Source organism: Takifugu rubripes, chromosome 13 (assembly GCF_901000725.2).
Source record: "Takifugu rubripes chromosome 13, fTakRub1.2, whole genome shotgun sequence".
Taxonomy (NCBI): domain Eukaryota; kingdom Metazoa; phylum Chordata; class Actinopteri; order Tetraodontiformes; family Tetraodontidae; genus Takifugu; species Takifugu rubripes.
This window is the reverse complement of record NC_042297.1, coordinates 9,091,255-9,112,124: the sequence shown is the minus strand read 5'-3', so window position 1 is coordinate 9,112,124 and position 20,870 is coordinate 9,091,255. Positions and strand designations below refer to the sequence as shown.

Below are 20,870 nucleotides of genomic sequence, written 5' to 3'. Positions count from 1 at the left end.
CTCCTTTGCCTCAATCACATTAGTGCTGCACAGAGCTGCCAATTATGAAACCCTCTGCAGTGGTCCGGTTGACTTTTATTAACGAAACAAATCTGAACCAAGTTTGTGGTTTTGACCTTTTTGCAGCATTAAATCCATTGAGCAGTAAAACAAAGGCAGTTTTATGTATGTCTTAGTGTATGTGCTGTATTTTTGGTGACAAGCAGACCTACTCTATTACCATAGTCACAATCCTCTACTTCAAACACTCTAAATATTATACCATTTATTTCTGCATGAAATGTGACAGTTCAATAACATTACAGCAGCTGTCCATCACAACCGCATCTTGGGTGTATCCTTGTAGTTTCTTGGTGTTTTGGTTTAAGCAGCACTCCGCTGCCCGAGACCTCAGAACGGTTTTGTCCATGTATGCGAGGCGTCCTCACAGAAAGATCCTCTCTTCCTTCAATAATTCTTGTAGATCATTTTACTTAGAGCTTTGATTACCAAATCTTTTGATTCCATCCTTTGAGAGATGAAGGAATTCTACAGAAGTGGGGGACATCTAGGACAAGAATCCAGTCCTCTTTCACATTATTCATACCTTCATGCTGTGAGACAGCAGAGGGAATCGACAAAGCACATAAGCCAGACTGTGTGTGAGGGTGACTGAGTGCTCGTTGATAGTCAAAGGATTGAGCAACATCAACTCAGTCGTTAGGAAACTAGAATCCCACAAAGCAACTTATCTAAATCATTGTACACCTTCACCTTTGGCCCACTAAAGCCAAGCAATAAATTAGCGTGAAACTTTTTGGTCGACACCCAGCATACATCATCCTTCTAATTTTAGGCAAGTGATTCACCCTGAGGAAGTAAAACATGAAATCTTTTACTGGTTGAACACTGAACACGTCACAAATAGAAATAGTGAGTACAAGCATCTCTCTAACGATGACCCTCAGGGGGAGAAAGAACACGGGATTGTTGACTGAAGACTCCCAGAGCAATCCAGTCAATCCAGTTTGACCTCAACCTCACTAGTAGAGGGCACACGAATCCATAGCTATGTAAAGGTCAAAGGTTATCGTCTATATATATGTGCTGCATGTGTGTTTATATTGTCCTGGGAATAAATCACTTTGGAATGTTTCCTAATGACAATAAAAACCTGGAAGTACCCTGCAAATCCAATATAAGGAAAGCAGCTGAATATTATTTTGGAAGCATATCCTCTGAAACTTAAACTTAAGGGTATGTATATGCTGGCTCTGATTCCATTTTCTTATTTTCTCAATACTGTTTAAATAAATGAGTGGGCTGTGGTCCCTACAACAATAATCAGTCAAACGCATAGTCTCAAAAAAGTGGAGACCAAGTACAGACTTACTGACTTCCCAGATCCATACATGATGGAGGTTCTCAGAGAAAAATTGAATTTAAAGAAAGGTGGAGGGGATGCTGGGATTATTTCTGAAGTCGCTTTGTTCTTCAGAAAACATAAATGGGTAAAAACGTTGATGTGGTATGTAAATGGGGGTTTGTGTGTGCACTGAGACCTGACGCTCAGCTGTATAAAAGATGTTTGAGATTAACGGCACAAAAGAAACAGAAAATGTGGAAATGAGCCAATGTCACAGGTAGTTTTCAGTCCCAATAAACCACTTTAAATCAGAGGGTTCAGACTTTGTGTGTTGAAGAAATCCTTTATTATCATACTGCATATGCTTCAAACTTCTTTAAAGATAACTGTCATTCACTTCAACAGGACATTGGTATTGTACGCAGTATTCTTGTAAACATCGTCCGTGAATGCAGGGGTGTATTTATTCATATATGTGACACTGTAGCCCAGGGTTACAATAAAGTTTTTTTTTCCCCTAAATAGTTCAACTATAGTTCCACTATACATTAAACACCATGTTATGACTCGACAGTTACATTTAAAATACTTTAAATTCACGTTTTGTTATAAACAGCTTGATAAATACAAGGTTATGTATAACAAAAGACTATATTGTTATATCTTATATATATATACTTTATGTGTGGTGTTAATACTTTAAGTAGAATTCCAGAAATTCAACATTTCATCCAATAAATAAAAGGATCAAATACATTTTTCAAAATTTCATCTCAGCACTGGATATGAAAATGGATACCTTCATAAGCCAGAGACATAAATGTGTGAGTTATTATCCTGCTATTGACATGATACAGAACATACAGTGATGTGACACTGACAGTTGACAGTCCTCTGTACTGTATAGTAACATCATAATCACACACACACACACACACGCACACACACACACACACACACACACACACACACACACACACACTTGTTATCTTGCTGTCCTCTAACAGGAAAAGCCACAGAATTTCCTCAGACAGAAGGAAAAGTCTATAAAGGAAAGTCACACAACAACAGTACAAAACAGTAACAGTGACTAACAGCCTTTTGATTTACTTGCTTCAGCATATCCAGTGAGCAGCCAGACGAGCTGGGGGTGCTCAAACAGAAGGCCAAGCAAAATCATCTTTGGATGTGTGTTTTTGCACCACCCAATATAGACATCACATATATGTAAAGGTGAAATCATTGACTACAAAGCGTGGAGAGAGGTGAGATTGGGAGGAATTGAAGCTCCATCTGAACTGAGCAGAATAACCACAAACTCACAGACGCACAATCACTCAGCATATAGTTGCCATTGCTCAGCGCATTGAAAGATATTTCGTTCATGACATGGATGTCAAGCTTAGCTCATAATTCCAAAAAAACTCCTCAAACTTGAGAACCTGCCTACATCTGACCAACCCCTCCCTCCTTCCACCCTCTTCCCCAGTGGCTAAATATAGGACCCTACAGCAGATATCTGGCACAGATTTGTGCAATCATGTTTTGTCTTTAGGTTCATATAGGAGCTCTTTGGAATGGTGCATCTTCCCTTTTCTGTTACAGCAAGTACAAGAATCGACACTGAAGCACACGATCACACCTGGCTTCTCTTCGATAGGCATCATCTGGCTGGCCTCCAGCTCTTTGATTAAGATAACAAAGTAGTAGATAAAATCATTACACTACCGCTCATAAACTATAGATTAGTTGTAATAATTCCTGAGTTAACATATCTTTTAATATATATCTATATATATATATTTTCTCTCTCTCTCTCTCTCTCTCTCTTATTAGATCGTTAAAAGCAAAGGGTCTAGCTTGATAAGGCACTGACGCAGACAAGCAGCTCTGTCAAAGTAATAGCAAGGAAAGTATCTTTCTTCCAACAAAGAAAAGCAACAAATAATAATAACATACTTAACCATAACAAACTGGGACATTTGGGTCCCCAACAGTATATTAGTCCAGGTGGAAGCTGGAATCTTTTGGTTTCGATTTTAGCTACATAAACTATACAATGATGATTAAAATAGTATAAAATCCACAATCACAGGTGGATAACAGTACATTTCCCATTGGTTGTCCCTCCCTTGGCTTTAGCTGTACAGGGTAACTGAAGTGTTAAAAGGCATACTTCTGAACTCAAAGTGCTTGAAGCCACTAGACAACAAACAATGCCTTGGATAGTAAATGCACAGAGAGAAGACAGGAGGCAGCTGGGAGAGGATGGAACCTGCTGCTGTCCTGGCCCATCCGACCCACAGGGCACAGAAGAACTCCAGATGTTCTGTGACCAACTGACAAAGGAATCCTGCACATTCATCATCAAATGGCCAGCCAATGTCGGAGCTAGAAAGACAGTTTTACAAATGATCTATTGGGCTCTGGTTAGACAGTTATTGATTATTATCAACACTATTGTCAATCAATGCTTTCATATCCACAGAAGCAGAAAAAATGGCCTTACTTTGAACTGTCGGACGTTTCCTTCAGCCACCAAATGATGTTCGTGCTCTGGAGTGATGCAATAGCCTATCCTCTGAAACACATATGTTACAGCACATCACTACACTACACTACCGGTACTTTTAAAAATCACTCAAATTCAACTTAAATGTATTTTTTTGCACAATTGGCAAACTTGACTCAAGAAGGTATGTGCAAAATCGGTGAAACACTAATTATCTCGCAGACATTGAACCTCCACCAAAACTTAGACAGAGCTGGGACAGGTCTGAAAGCCCCCCTCCATCCCCGACTCACCCAAACTAATTTACAATCTTATTTCGCTGCAACACCCACCTCCTTGAATGATCCTGATAAGCTGAAGAACTTGTATATGGCGTAAAACGGGACAAACAACATGGAGGACATGGCGACTCCCCAGCCAACAACGTTAGCCCAGTCAGGGAAGACGTACTCATCATACTTCAGGCCCGATGAGGTCAGAGTACTGGCTATTACCACAAACTGTCACAAAGAGAGACAAAGAAGTTAAATACTCAAGAAGACAACTGAAATATAATTATTAAACTTTGATGCAGTTGTATCCCCCCAGAACACCCAATTCATACTTAATATGTGGATTTTCGCATCTTAGTGAGTCTCTACTTTTCTCAATCTATGAGCCTTTTGTACCTGCAGGCATTTTTGATCCTTCAGACGAGTTTATTGTTTTTAAATAATTAAAGTGATTTATTGGCTTAATATGAGTGGGATGAGCCATTATTCCAGTTCTTCTTCCAGCTATTCCAGTCCACTCCAACTGGTCGAGTACAATAACTGCAGTGCTTTTGATCCACTCACCAGCAGAAAAAGTGGACTGACAAATTTCCAGCACAGCCTCCAGTACAGGCCTGGCTTAAATCCCATCATCCGCTCGATGTCTTCACTGAAGCGGTCCACGCCTGGAATGAGCATAGAAAGTTTCTCTCTAAACAATAAAGTTATTTGTGATTGAAGCTGACAATTAGCTATCTAATCTCTAATGTCTATATATATATATATATATATATATATATATATATATACGAACAATGGTTTTCATTATTATTAAATGATGTTTTACATGAATGGCAAAGGTAGAATTTGTTTACCATAAAACCAAGACACTCCAATGGCCTCAATCAGGACACCAAATAAAATGGAAGTCCCTGCTGCGTACTTGTCTAACAGGGTCAGGACGTAGATGCCGCCCTGGAGAGGAAGAAAGACACGAGAAATTTGGACATAACTCACATTATAAAAGTGTATTGATAGTTCATTTTGGCCGGGGTCATTCCTTGTTTACAGTGAACAAAAAGGCTCCTCATGAACTGTGAGCCACTTTCACTGTGTGCATTAAATGATGCGTATCACATTTACTTTTCTGATTGGGTGTATTGATCAATTCAATTAAGGGACGAAATCATGCGCATCACGAGCACAATCGTTATCTGTCTCAATAACTGATGAACTCTGAATAAGAAGTACAGAGCAGGTTTCCTCCCCAAATTCAGCTGTAATTAAATTATTTTTATCAAAATAAGATTTTTTTCTTTTATAAATTAAATCAGAAAATGTTATTAGCGATGTTCAATACGGTTTAAATGACATTTGTTATTTATCCCAAAAACAGGCCGTTCTCGCTAAATCTGCCTACAAAAACCACGTGCATGTCGGAATCATTAACAGGTGTGTTTGTGCGTAAGGCATGCTTTTATGACATGTTTACTGACATTAGTGACACAGAGCAGGGCGAACAGGAAGGTAAGGAAGGCTGTGGCAAATGTGAAGAGCTTCCTGTGTCTCTTGAGGATCTTGAATTCATCTGTTAGGCCTGTGATCACGGCCTCCATGCCACCCATCTGGTGGAGAGAAAGAACTTGATCAAAGACTAGTCGTCCCTATGGGCCTGGATCATATGACGATTAAAGGACCTCTTCCATGAGAAAATTATGGCTGCACAACTTCCATCATCAAATTTGGACATGTTGACTGTCTCAGTACATTATGAGCCAATAAAGGAGGATTATCAAACTGTACAGTAAGTTTTATTTGATGTTCTCTGATCCAGGGTACATTTTTCCCCAGGAGACGATAAGATATCATAACCCTAACCGTCCTTAACTACTGGCACCTAAAACCCAAGGCAGTGCTTATCTAAACACCAAATCCCTACGTGTACGTTGAAAGCATACAAACTTTCATATAAAGTGTGTGTTGTTAACTTAGCTGAGGTGTGCAACAATTATAGCATTCTCTTTACATCGATCAAGTGACCTAGTCACAAAACTATCATGACACATTTCAGTTTTCATTGATCCTCATATGTATTTGTTTGTTTCAGCTTTTGGTCATAAGAGCATGGTTCAGCTCTGTGCAGCAGCTGTGATGTTCACTGACTCACCGCACTGTCGATGCCCAAAGTCAGTAACATAATGAAGAAGAGGATGGCCCAAAACGTCGAGCCGGGAAGTGTAGAAATTGCCTCTGGGTAGATGATAAACACCAATCCTGCCCCTGTACACGAAGAGAACCACGCACAAATAATTCATAAATGGTACCGATGTATGCTGTACACTTACATTATTTACCTCTACTGACTTTTTTAGAAACTGGTAAAAACTCAGGTTAAGAAATAATAATTTAGTTTCCAGTGAAATTGAGAGCAAAAATTGTATTTATCTGTATGTTAACATGCAATAAGAAACTATTGCCAATTACTGAGAATAATAATAATATAAAGAGAAAACATTCGGGTCTAACTGACTCGGACCCAAGGTTCTGTGTATCTGAAGGACACTTAATTCCCTTTGAAAAACATAAATGACTGAAATATACAGAGACTGAGAAGTTTAAGTAGATTAGGATGTCATCTGGCTCCAAAATGAGATTACAAATTTGGAGAATATGTATCATTTGAAGACAGGGCCTCATAGTCTCAGTGACTGCAAAACAGCAACTCTACAGCAAAAGTAATATCGACTGAAAGACGACAAAATGGGCTTTTACTACATTTTTTTAGCAACCCTCACTTGTGTTTCCATTTTTAAAATACAATATCATCAATTCAAACTGGGCCTTGTAACGTCATAAACAGATATTACTATAGATATTTCAGATATTGTGAAGAATTTCCTCACATATGGAACATTCTGTCTCAGTAACATAGTTTTATTGTTGAGGTTACGTACATACATTTTCATGTTGTGTATTAAGTTTCCCAAATAATTTAAAATATCTCCTTGTTGCTCAGTCATGCTGATTGTCTCAGTGATGTTCTGAAGCCAGTTGGCTCATCATGCAGGAGAACTCTCATTAAGAACAAAAACTGCAGATCCTCTGAACTGCATGTGTTCACTTTCTGTGTTGAAACTCCTGATTCAAATGATCAACACCAAAAACATTTTTTACAAAGTCGTGACTGGAACGGCAGCACTCACCCTCTGTTGCCACATCCTCTATGCTAACCTTGTGTTTGTCGGCCATGTAACCAAGCACAGAGAAGATGACAAACCCTGAGAAGAAACTGGTGACGCAGTTCACTGAGGTGGTCAGGAGCGCATCCCTGCCGAGAGACACGCACAACAGGGCTTTTATTACCTGTTAAACACTGGGTCAAATCTGAAGTCACAAAAAAAAAGCGCTGACAAAAGTGTAAATCATGTTTAATTAAATGGGTATTTGAGATCTACAGATTCTAATGACTTGTTTCCAAATGCTTACACACTACTTCCCTTTTATCCCCCTGGCTAGTCTTCTAAGGGTTCTTCAGCTGTTGGGACTAATAAGATTTTGTTCTTAGCTCCCTCTTGGTGGTAATTAGTGAGCTGTTCTGTCTCTGATAATCTGCAATATGTGAACATGAATGGTTCAAGTTGACCCCAAGTTGTGCTGCTTGGGACAGAGGACCATTCAGCACCACTGCATTAGTTATGAGGCAAAAACATTGAAGACAAAAAAAAAGGTTTAATGCGATTACTGTAAATTGTTATGGTTAAATTTGATTGCTGTAAATTGAGTAAAAAAATCACTTTATGCACACGTTGAAGTCCAAACGCTTTCCTAATCGTGATGTGGAACAAAAACACTGACAGACCTTGATGTTGCTTTGGATACTGTAATTTTTTAGACATGCCAAGTTCACTTTGGAAAAGCATATATGAAGGCTACCAGATAATCCAGTTACATGACTGTCCCGAATAGGAGCTCTATAAGGGATGCCTTTAGCATGTGGGAAAATTCCAGTGAGAATGCAGTGCAAGTGATCTTCACACATCATACAGAAAGTGTGAAGTACTGGGAGATGGACTGTTAGGAACATCTGTGTCAGCAGAACAATGTTATCTGCTGGGTGTGTCTGCAATAATGACTCCACCAGCTGGGAAGCAAGGGTAAAAAGTTTGCAGTCATGGTGGAAAAACACCATATGTAAAATCTGTTCCTCCGACTGCACCACTGTAACATATTACAATAGCAAATGAGCCCAATGTGCGACCTCGTATTTTTTCTGAAGTAGAGCTGCTCACGTCATCGTTCAGCCTTTGGCCATTATCTTGCAACCCTTCATGGTCTGCACTTTATCTCCCCTGGGAACACCTGGCAATTTGTGCAATTTAAACAGATTAACATCCTTTCCTGCCCCGGTGAACATGGTGGAGGAGGACGAACCCTCACAGATAAGCAGATGTCACAATGCAGTCCAAAACTACAGACACAATTCAGGCTCTTACCTGTAGCAGTTGTTGTCAAATTTGTTGTAACTGGCAAATGCAATGAGCACCCCGAACCCTGCTCCTAGTGAGTAGAAAATCTGGGTGGCAGCATCGATCCACACCTACAGGGTAACCAGAAGAGTTTTTTTAAACCTGTACATTTTATGTAAATTATGGAGCAATTTTTTTTTAAATGTCTTTCCTTTTATGTGTTATTTGTCTGTTACTGCTCTATAATTTATGTACTTTCCTTCTCTTTAGAAGGAAGTTTTTGACATTATGGTTGCTACATTTAAAAGCTTTGGTCTTACAGATTTGTGGAATCCAGTGGGGTTTTTTTTCAATTGCTGTGTGTTGCAACCTTCCCAAATGACTTAATATTATACATGAGGATTTTTCTTTACAGGGTTGAGTGAGGAGATCTCATCCAATGACACCAGCATGCTGATGGATAAGTGATGCTAAACCAGAGAAGAAGGTGTGTGAATCCTTTTAGTTCTAGCTCATCTTCATGCCACCCACTGTGCTTAAATTCTTTGTATGTGCGTGTGAGACTGTGCCATCATTATGTATGTGTTGAATTAATGGACGTTTATGAGAAACCAAACAAGGGGATACATCTGGAGTCGATCTTGCATATACAGCATTTAGCAACAATGACCAACTGAGCTACAAATATGAGGAGCTTTCATGAACTTTTCCAGAACCCTTAAGGTCACAGTGCACACATGGGCTCAGCTAAGGAAGAATGACATGCTCCACTTCAGGGAGTGATAATAATTGGCAGCTCTAAAGGACTCCTGTTTAATTAAAACCCCAGATGTGAAGAAGGAAGTGTAGCGGAACACATTAACAATCCCATAGCGTGGATTGACGGCCGTAAACACTTTCTCACCTCAAGATTGTTGAGCCGCTTGAAGTCGATATGGAGGTAGGCTTTAATACCTTCCATTGACCCGGGCAGGGTTACGCCTCGGATCAACAGGACAAAGAGAACCACGTAGGGCATTGTAGCTGTGATGTAAACCACCTGAAATATACACACAGTGAACAAATAGGATGGAAATAGGGTTGTTCACTACACCATGGGCATTTTCTTCCAAAATAAAGTTCCATTGTCAGGCTTTAATTTTAACCCAATAGATATAAAGCACATATAAGACTGTTCCTTTGATCAACTTAATAATACAGGGTAAAGGCTTTAAAATCAAATCCTTTACCTTTCCTGAGGACTTCACACCTTTCCAAAGGCTGAAGAACAGAATAAAAACCACCACAACCAGACACAAGCTCAGGTCCCAGCGAGGCAGGCCCAAGTCATGAATGCCCCTACTCTCGTGCAGATGGAGAACACCTCGTCTACAGAAGCACAACACACAAACATCAGAAAACCATGCTCAGATGTGCTTACAGCAAAGATCTCAAGCTGGAGTTTGGAGTGTGTTTTGGGTCTCCCTCCCAAACTCCTGTCAACCTGTCAGTGATGATGGTAGATAGTGGGTCATCTACCATTCTCCTAAAACTCACTGCCAGATTAAAGTGAGATAAAAAAAAGAAAGAAGAAAAGAAAGTGAATCTCCTCTGCTCCAATTTTAAGATTTTTCAGATGTGAGCCCCATCTCCTGAATTGAATTTGATTTTTCGTATAAGTTTAAACACACGCTGCTGAGGTTACTCTGCTTGAGGTGTGGTCATCCATAAAGTCCTCAAATCTGGTTTGCTTCAGAATTTATTGGTTTGTTTAAGAGAGATAAGGTCTGGGTGTATGTTACATTCCTGTCATACTAGAATGGCAATGGAAACAAAAAACATTATTACATCCCCACAACTTTAAACCGTATATTATCTATAATCTATATACTTACCGACTCTTTTGGCAGGGCAGTAGATAATATTTCTTCTGTGTCAACTTTTATTAAACTATTTTTGCAGATACATATCACTTCTGGACTTAGTCAATACAATCTCTTTGCAAAGTAATTACTTCTATTATTTGGTATATTTTGTATATGTAAACTCACTTCAGCATTTACATGCAGGTCATTTTATTCTGTATTATATTTCATCCTGCAAATACAAGTTGACAATAGAGGGCAGCATTAGCCACCAAATGCTACATGTGCCCTGTCATTTCAAATGTCATTTAAATGTTAATGCCTGATTATATAACAGCACTTAGCTGTTGTTATTCTCATAATTTGGACTAAATTCAGCATCATTGTTGTTGAAATGGAACAAGCTGTTGACACTCTTTTGGATATCATTGTTGGTTTTATCAGGGAAGGGTGCTAACTTCAACACACCGGCGACAACATACACAAAAATCATCACTTGCGACCAACAGGATGTGTTTCATTGGATACCGATACTCTGTTTTGTTTGTTTGACATTCCACCAAGACCTGCGTCACGAAAGATTCAATTAGGCTGGCATGTGATGTTATGTGTTGATAAACAGCAGAACCTGATTTGGATCTGATACCGAGGTTGCTTACACTACAGCCTAACAGAAACAACTGAAAAGTTGCACTACTCTGGGAAAAAGGAGTCCGAGGGGAATCCGCGAATGTCTTCAGAATCTACTTATCTATGGTTGATAATAAATTCAAAGCTATACGGTCTTTAGGGATGCAGATAGTCGCATGAAGAGGCGGTTATTTGGGGAGTAAAATTTACAGCCAATGCTTTGACTTGGAGGAATAGTGTTGATTTTGTGTTGTAATGCCCCAAGGCCTCCTTGAACATCTGATAGCATTGATAGTGCACTGCCAGTAAATCCACACTGAAACATAAATCCAAATCCCTGTAGACCAGTTACTTTAAACACATTTACTCTTATCATCACTCCCTAAGCTGGTTATGCTATGATCCTAGCACTCAGTGTTACTGTTAGCAAGACTCTGCACAGGGTTTCCTGGAGCCAGCTCAATGTAAAAAAAAATAGATGTGTGTGCCAGAAAAGAATAGCTAAAAAAGGGATAGTATTATTTGTTAAGTGCTATTTAAGGTTGAATTAGATGGTGTGTCACAAATGAGTCATTAGTTTCTTGTTTCAAATTCAGGTTGACAATTTTTATCATTGACCAGAGAATTCGGGCTCATTTTTTGGATCCTTTCTCTTGTGCAATAATTATAATGTAAAACCCATATAACAAAAAAATCTGTCATTATCCTGAAACTAAGCTTTTGCATCTTTTATCCTCTGGAACAGTTTTTTCAAATGTCCGTGATTTCAAGGACAGTGATTTCATAGCTGTTCTGACAGAAGAAAAGCTTTATAAGGTGCATATGTTCAGCAACTGTAGCATGTTCATGCTGTTACACATACGGCAAGCTACATGCTATTAGGAATGAAGGTTGAAGGGCTGAAAAGTGGTCAGATTTCATCTCAGTCATCACTTTTAATTAAGTGTTGAGATGATCCTGTAACGTCTTGGATGCTACAGGCTAGAAAAGTCAAATAAAGCAGACAGAATTCACCACATAACCTTGAGTACAGTTTCTAAGTTAGTCTTACATAAAGTGTTTTCCTGATGTGACATGAATGACAATCTTGATTTATGTCAGACGTAATCACTTAAAAATTTAGGTCAGAATTATTACACCTTTTGAGTTAAAGAGACCAAACTAATCAGTTATCAAATCAAATAGGTTACATTAACAGCTTATGACATCCTTCCTTTTGAGAGCACTTGATGCTTGACATGCTGCTATAATTAGAAGATATACATTATAAGTGCTAAAGTGGAACCTACTACTGCAAATAAGGAAATGTTTTCATTTTTACATTTATTACTGTGAGGAAAACAGTTGTAACAAGGTTTTAAAGTGAAACAAATTCAGCTTATCAGATAAGCATCTGTGGTTTTTGTGATCCTCAGAAATAAAGACATTCACATAGGATCACTATTCAATGAAGCCAAAATTTTGAATCCATGTTTGCCAAGTCAGTATTTGCTTTTAGGAATTTGGTGGCTAAGAGGAAGCCATGCATGATTAATTTATGTTTATTCTTGTCTTTATTCTAGTGTCTCCAGACAATCGGTCTTGACCATCAGTTAAAACTGTTATACAGTCATTTCAAAACATTTTCAATTCTGTCACTCTGCAAAGAATATTCACTTGTTTGATTTTTTGTTTTCTAAAGGTTTTCCTAGGAGTGCACCACACCCCTCACCCTGAGATCAGACCTAGCAATGCTTAAAGAAAGTGACTACCTAGAGACAGTGGACAGCTTGAAGTCATCAAACAGCTAAGATAAATAAGTATATCACGAAAAAGATGAGCAGGACAGAATCTTATGGACATCAGACGTTGCTCAAGACTTCAAGACCAGACCAATGTGTGTACTGAATGGATGGGCTACAAAAGATTTTTTTGACTCAGTACCTCATGCATGGATACTGGAGTGGCAGGATCTGTACAAGATCAACAGGCCTCTAAGAATTCAGCAGGGGTGTGGAAAATTAATATAGAGGCCAAATTAGAGACCACTGCACAAGCTAGCATTAAGTGTGGCATGCAACAAAGTCACGCTGTGCAAAGGTCTGAATCCTGACAGTAAGATCATTACAGTGACTTAGATACTGCCTTGGGCAAGTATTAGCTACAGCACCTCCTCTATATGGACATCATCAAAAGGTATGCCAATAGTTAGCAAAACACGGCCTCACTGATCTACTACTATTTGGAATTGTGCTGCCGAATAGTAACAAAGAGAGGTAGGGTAGTCATATAGGGTCAGACTATTACATTAGGAACAGTGCAAATATGAAGGATAGAACAAGTACCTGGGGATACTGCAGCTGATTAGAAAGAACAAGATTTGTATGACATACACTTAGTGTACAAACTGGCAGTCAGAGGATACCCTGCTGGTACAATGATTTGGTCAACAGATGCGATAGAGACCACTGATATAAAACAACAAGGTTTCAAATGATTCTTAGGCTATTCCACCCCAAGTCTAGCACTCTGCGGTTGTACATAGAGCTGCAAGACCAAGGCCGAGTCTTGGTGATTGTCACAGTGCATTTCAGAATGCACAACAAAAATCGATGAGGATATCAGAAAGATGGTCCCCAGTGACAGATTGTTAAGTGAATACCTTAGAAACCAACTGTGAAAACCCAATGGAAGGGAAGGAAAGTTCTGGCCTTCAGAGAAGGACAAACCCCTTCATGGCATGTAACAGCACTGAACTGAGGAAGTGGCCAATATCAGAAAAAAAGCTGCATATTGCTGGGCAGAAAGACAAGACATAAGCAGGGATCATGGTTGCAGGAGACCAGGCTCTGAGATCAAGCAGCTTAGATGTGGGCATCTATCACATTGGACAAAATCTGAAGGGGCAGACTGTGCAATAAAGGCTTTGACCATGTGTTACAACAGTTAAGTTTGACTAGAGGTCAAAATGGAATACAGCTCCAAAGGGGGTGATCAAGAGATCCTGTGGAAATTCCAGATAAATATTTACAGAAGGGTGGCAATTCCAGGTGATAGGAACATAAGTAAATAAAAGAAATTACAACATCTGAGGACATCCTAAGGAACAAACGGGAAAAACAACGGAGATTTCTGTGCAAAATGTGCATTGCTAGAAACAACATAGGGACTTTAAAAGACCCCTCTGGCAAAGAACCTGGGCTTGAATGAGGAACAGATTGCCAGGGGAAAAAGAGTAGGGGAATTGATGATGTTTATACAAATGGACAGCTGGTGGGGTTATTGCCCTATTGGGTCCTCTCAGTTATGTGGTTAAATTAGCAAAATTTGGATTTTTTAAAATAAGTAATTGTATATATCATACAATGTGTTGCTGCTGTTTATCCAAGTATTTATCTATGACATCTCCTATCATGCCCTAATATTTGAAAACAGACAAGTAGGGGGTATTTATATTTTATATTTTTATTTTTTTTATTTTTTTTATACTTATATTTACATAGGTTGCAACATGTTACGTCAACCGAGGCAGCGGGCCATTAACCACGAGTACACTATTAAAGTAAAGCGGACCTAATATAAAGTTTTGCTTTATAAAATAATTAGTATATATTGAATAAAACATCTGGAATATGCTTACACGTTTGGGTAAGAATATGAAATGAATGGAGAAAAAGCTGCTTAGGCTGTTTATAAAGTTTTCATAGTTAGTCTTGACAAATGATGCAATGTTTGAGGAAATATTTACCAAATAAAAATAGATCGGTTAAATGCTTTTTTTTGAATGACAAATAGACAAATATTACTGTGAGCTTTTTCCATTATGCATTGAAAGTAAACAACAGTAAGATGGAACATTCTTTCTTTCACTTTCCAAAACCTGTGATACAGAAGATTCAAGAGCTGTGGCACTGCTCCTGAGCACAAGACTAAGAGGATTTATTCTACCGAGCGGAGCCTCACTCCACGCTTGATTTTCTCTTTTGTTGCTCGACAGGCTGCAGATTTCTCACATGTGAACAGAAGTAATATTAAGTATGAGGACTTCTGGATGGTGATAGAAGTGGAACTTTTATGGAACTTGTGTGCATTCTGAGTGTCCCTATAGTTCACATGGCCTCTTCGACTTCTCTGAACTGCACAATCACTTTCCACAGAGGTTAGTAAAGAACAGACTGTCTGAAACGTAAACATATGGAGCTTTTGTGTGCACTTCAAAGAGTCATTTTGAACTTTTTATGTAAACTTTTTTATAGGAAAACAGTTACGGCCAGAGACACCGTGTCCACATACTTATATTTAAGGGCTGTAGCTGGTTATTCTCAAGCTTGTGTTAGTGTATACTATAAAACCAGGTGCAAATCGGGACCATATCCCTGTTTTAGCATACTCGTTTCCATCCCGACGGCCCTCGGACACAGACCAGAACTGGGGAAAATAAGTTGGTCACTTTGTGTTGCCGGCAAGTTGGAAACGCAGGTACGTAGCCCATCAAGACATCTTATTTAGATGTTTGACACAGATGTTTAATGTGTTGCAGCGTGCACCTGCCGACACTTCTAAAGTCCCCCCTACGCCCTTGTACAGTCTATTAACACGATGAGAAATCACCATTTCCACGTGACATGTTAGTTGGGTTGCAGCCAGCTTAACACTCGAGCCAAGTTTTTCAAGTAAATGAGTAAAACAAACACAGATGCTTATCCGATAAACAAAACACGCCTTGACCAAACAGTGACGGTTTGTTTGTCTTAGTGTTGTTTTTCGTCAGGAGCTGTGGAAATGAAATATTTGGTAGCAGAATTATTATCACTGCAGTGATTCAAGAAGAGAATGTTCCATCAGAGTGTTTGATCAAACTATGGCTGAGAGCACACACACACACACACACAGACACACACAGACATAGACTAACTCACTCATAGAACTCTGCTGCCGGGGTGATCTTGTACTTGGCGTAAGACGTCCCGTTGCCGATTACCGAGCCATTGATGACTTGGGGGTCGGTGCAGTTTTCACTGTTCCAGCTGTTGTCACATCCTAACCACGGCAGCTCATTGGTCATGGAGGAGAACAGGTAGTAAAGGGACCAGGCAATGATGACATTGTAGTAGAAGCCCACATAGAGCGCTATGAGGATGACGGTGTAGCCCACACCTGAAGAACACAGATGTCAAGTATTACTTAAAAGACCAGAACAGTCAACTACGTGGGCATCAAAAAGTCCATTTCAAGGCTGTTGAATTGTAGTTGTACATACATTGTATAATTTATTTTTCTGAAAAGCATCTTTTGTCTTTTTCCCATCGTAAACTTTGACAAGAAGAGATATCAATCTACACAGATCTCAACCGTGATTAATGTTTATTTATAATCATAATCAATAAAGGGGTCTCAAACAGAAAAATTATAATTGTATCAATTATCCAATGATTAACCATAATTGTCCAAAAAAATGAAATTTCCCATAACTGAAGGACAACTGACGAGCTTGCACAGTTATGTCCTGTCCTTGTCTCGCTGTCTCGTTTTCGTAAATATGGGGACTAAAGCAAGACATCAGCTGGACTGAGATACATATAAACCCTTCCTCCAGTGTACTTTCACTTTTTCAAAACTTTTCACAAATCTGTCCAAGACATTTTCAAATGATGGGATAACCTGTTTTCATCCCACTGGAATGTGATGTCGTTGCAAGAAAACAGTCAAGCCATACAGCATGAATTTCCCATTTGAGACAGGAAAAGACTTTTAAAGCCTCCAAAGTGCTGCTGCCAATGAAAGCAGTCACAGTGTCAATTTAAAATTTGCAACTGGAAATTTGTATTTGCTATTATTTTGAAATAGTCCCTGCAGCACATTAAAACGCTTCAAGCATTTGAAGATGCTTGAGTGTGACAAAATCTTGTGTAAGCATAGTTTTAAATACACGCAGACAACTTTAAATAAAGACTTAACATACCTGGACAGACAAGACTGACAAAACAGTTCTCTTTGCATTTTACTGCAGTACAATTTTTTACTGCTTTTGAGCTTAGCATTAGTCAGGGGTTGTAAATTTCAATCCTGGCCACAGCCCTGAGCAGTAGATGAAGTGTTGGTAAGTAGATATGGGCTGTGTTCAAAACACTTCATAAATGACAAGTGGGAAAAGCCTGTGATGTAAAAGCCTGTCCAACGCCGCACCTGTAACCTCAAGATATAGAACAACCATTGTATCAGTGGAAACGCAGTCTTAAGTTTGATTCCCAGCTGACTTTGCATAATTTCCATTACAGTTGACTGTGAAATGATAAATTCATACACAGGATAGCGATACTATTTTAGCTTTTACATCATTTATTCATGTGAAGACTGTTTCACTGTAAATAAATATGGGCTTAATTAAGAACACATTCAGTGTTTGGTGCTATGGGTGTTATCCCCAGTCACCCTTCAAATGCACAGATCAATACATCAATATTTCACAAATTGCTCTTTCAAATTGGGTCAAATTAAACTGAACATCGCAGGGTGCTGGAAGTGCCATCTGTTTAGATGTAGCAATGGTGGCACATTTTGCTTCTTGTAGAATGTTTTGAAACCGCAAACCTGTTTTTTTTGGTGACTGGCATGGATTATTTGGACTGATTTGGGGGAAAAATGACAGAACTGAGCAAGTCGATATATCTCATCTAAAAAACTGGAAAAACTGAGCACCCCAGGATACTGCTGACATCACCCTATTTCTCAATTTCTCACCCTGGCTTCCCGGGGTCTTTGGGATCAAGTTTCAAATGAAAACCTTTACACGTAGAGCCTGGCATAGGGAGACCGAAGCGTATGTGTCAGATTTACCCCCTTTCCAGTCGTCTGCAGGTTTCCCTATTATTATTACAATTATTTCTTGCACTTAAGTAATATCTAATTTGATTTTAGTTAGAATTTAGAATTTATCAGTTTCGCTTTAATCTATACTGAGCAGTGAGCCTATAATTTGCATCGGTGGAACCCTACTATTCCACAACTATTCCATAACAAACCAGCTTGGACTAAAGATTCATACATCTAAAATGAACTCGTGCATTATGTAAAACTGCATTGTAAAATGTCATGGCATTCTGTGTTTTATATGTTCCACATGGTTTTTTTTTTCATAACTATAGATGGTTTTATCCATCAGTTATCCATATCTGGGTCTTCAAGGATTAAGGGAATAGTCCAGTCTAGGTACTTGCAGTAAATTTTTAAATTAAACATAATTTATGAAAAATAATAGCAGGAACATCGAGTCCAATCAACTCCTTCATGTGTGATTAGTGGATTTATTACTTTAACTGAAACTGGAACTGAAAGGTTTTTTTGGATAAAAACAACTTCTCATAAACTTCTATCTGGCTGTACATTTTTCTGGCACCAGTTAGTCTTATAATGCATGTGTACTCTTGATATGGTCCTGTTTAATGCAACCAACATTTGCAATAAATAACAGTTTGTTGTAATCAGAATGTCACATGAACTGAACATTAGGACAAAGATTTGGTCAGGCAAGTACAATAAGGCAAAAAGTTAAACAATCCAAAGAACTTAAACAGAGAATAAAGTGATGTGACAGAGAGGACAGACACTTTGGAACCTTAAAGGGGAAAGAACAATAACAAAGCATTGAGGTAAAGGGCAAGATAGGGAAAAAACAATTTAATAAAACTCTAAGTGCAGTTTAAAAGGTTAGACCGAGTCAGAAGTTCATTTAGGTATACGAGCATCTCACCTTTAAAGACGGGGCAGATTTTCCAAACTGTAGCTGCACCTTCTCTGTTGTACTGACCCAATGCAAGTTCCATGTAGAACAATGGCATCCCCGCAATCACCAAGAAAAGGATGTATGGGATCAGAAAGGCTCCTGCAAAGGAAAAAAGATGAACACGAACAACACACACGCACACGTACACACACACACACACACACATTTATAAGAGCATTTTTAAGGGGAAAAAAGGGAGAAGTACACATCATTGTAACATTGTTGGAAAAACAATATGTTATAACATGACCAGGAAGGTTCACAGTCCAACCAGCTCAAAAAGGAAATGACCTGTCATGATCATTTTTTGAAATACTGTCCAACACAAACATTGTCACATTCATCCCCCCCAGCACTGCACTTAATCCATTTTGCTGTGGGCACATGTTGACTTTTAGCAAGTGAAAGCACGCACCTTCTAGTGAGTGCTCCGCTGTCATCACTGAACCAACACGGTGAGGAACAGTGTTTCCTTCACCCAGCTCCACACATACATGTGCATGTGCACACACGTGCAGTCGAATGTTTTTCTCCCCTCTCTTTCCGAGTGCAGTGCTATGTTTCAGCACTTTTTAAACCAGTGCAAGTTCATCATTAACTTTATTCAGACTGACTGTTCAAACTTTGGCACCAGCATTTTGTAAAGGATTTAATTAGTTAAAAATGAATGGCAACTGATTTAATAATAAATAATCTTAAAATAGAATATTACAATATTGAACTATTTGTAATGTTTATATTTTTGATTAAATATTGTATTACATTCAAACCAGCAGCAGGTGTGCAACAGCTCAAGATAGAAATATATAAACAAACATCATACTTAAGGTACATAGAGAAGTCAGCAAAGAAATGTTTCAGCAGTTTAAAAAAAGGGCATCAGCAGTAAAGATACAGCTTTGAGAAATCTGCACTGATTTTAGCATCCTGCTGGCGCTTGAGCACGACTTTGTGTCTCGTAACTGTTTTAAGCATCATTCACTCCCAACAATCTACAAAAATTATAGAGTTTACTCACCCCCTCCGTTTTTATAGCACAAGTAGGGGAATCTCCAGACATTTGCCAGGTCCACCGCGAAGCCAATGACGGACAGTAGAAAGTCAATTTTCTTTCCCCAAGTTTCCCTGTTGTCCTCGGTTCCGATGTGCCCCACACGGTCGCTGGGGGAAGGGATGATGGAGGAACTGGTGTACTGGACCCCATTCTGGTCCTTTACCAGTATCAGTTCAACCTCCTTTTTCTCCGCGTTGCACTGGTTTAGCGGGGCCACCGACGAGAGCTTGTGTTCTGGCATAATATTCATCTTCTCTGGTGCCTATGATGTCCAGGCTGCTCTCACGGCCCCCTGTGGGTTCTGGAAGAGCAGATAATCAGAGACGGAGTGCTTAAATAAGGTCGGGAATCACGTTGACAACAAACGAATAAAGAATTGTTCTCCACCGAGATTAGAGCAAAACGTCCGCGCACATGGGCTGAAAGGGAAACACTGAGTTTGTACGTTAAGTTTCACAACGGGTCTCGCAAGAATTAGGAGTTGCTAAAAACCCGGTATGCTTAAGTCAGTATATTATTAACATGAAAATAAATGGATCTATAGTCTGATATAGAGGAGGCTTCAATGACAGAGCATTCTTCTTAATGTCACCGCGCGCACTGAGCGCACTGTGCGCAAAAACGGATGTTCACTCTACTAGCTGATACTTCTTGACACAATCAAAACAGCACTTGTGAATAAATATATAAAAACAACAGACTGTTTAAATACGTCACCTATGTCGAAATAATTAAAAGCTTGCCCCTGAAGGGGGTTTGTCCATACTTGTTCAAGCTAAGAACACCTCTCCATGACCGCACGCTGCGGTTGTCCAGATGCGTCTGAGGGGAGACAGCCCATTCTGAAAGAACTACAAGACTCGCCTTCTTCGGCAGAGACTATATAAAATCGTCAGAAGCTTTTAAATCGGTTTCCTCTCTCTCTTCCACGTGATATTTTATAATTGAGCACTTTCTCTCCAGTTTGATGTGAAGTTGACATGCTGGGCGCTTTTCGGCGGCGCTT

At 39.2% G+C, this 20,870-nt stretch overlaps 1 protein-coding gene across 3 annotated transcripts; it reads right to left on the bottom strand.

Moving 5' to 3' along the window:
• Nucleotides 1–1,671: 1,671 nt before the first annotated feature.
• slc6a2 (solute carrier family 6 member 2) lies at nucleotides 1,672–20,870 on the bottom strand. Of its 3 annotated transcripts, none has more exons than XM_011609695.2 (15): nucleotides 20,582–20,870; nucleotides 19,829–20,165; nucleotides 18,778–18,909; nucleotides 15,947–16,184; nucleotides 9,804–9,942; nucleotides 9,479–9,613; nucleotides 8,602–8,705; nucleotides 7,312–7,436; nucleotides 6,276–6,388; nucleotides 5,605–5,733; nucleotides 4,984–5,083; nucleotides 4,694–4,794; nucleotides 4,190–4,357; nucleotides 3,855–3,926; nucleotides 1,672–3,736 (listed from the first exon to the last, which is right to left on the bottom strand). In XM_011609695.2, exons 2-15 carry the CDS (start codon nucleotides 20,112–20,114, stop codon nucleotides 3,713–3,715), a joined length of 1,866 nt encoding a protein of 621 aa, XP_011607997.1. In that variant the 5' UTR covers nucleotides 20,115–20,165; nucleotides 20,582–20,870; the 3' UTR covers nucleotides 1,672–3,712. The 3 variants fall into 3 exon arrangements, with proteins under 3 accessions (XP_011607997.1, XP_003969582.1, XP_011607998.1); XM_003969533.3 differs by having other exon boundaries at nucleotides 20,631–20,869; XM_011609696.2 differs by lacking the exon at nucleotides 20,582–20,870 and adding an exon at nucleotides 20,252–20,527.

Coding starts and splice junctions, on each gene's coding strand:
- slc6a2 (XM_011609695.2), bottom strand. CDS start 20,114: ATGAATATTATGCCAGAACACAAGCTCTCGTCGGTGGCCCCGCTAAAC. Junction 9,614..9,803: donor GTGTGAAGTCCTCAGGAAAG/GTAAAGGATTTG, acceptor TGTATATTTCAG/GTGGTTTACATCACAGCTAC. Junction 3,737..3,854: donor GAAACGTCCGACAGTTCAAA/GTAAGGCCATTT, acceptor CTGTCTTTCTAG/CTCCGACATTGGCTGGCCAT.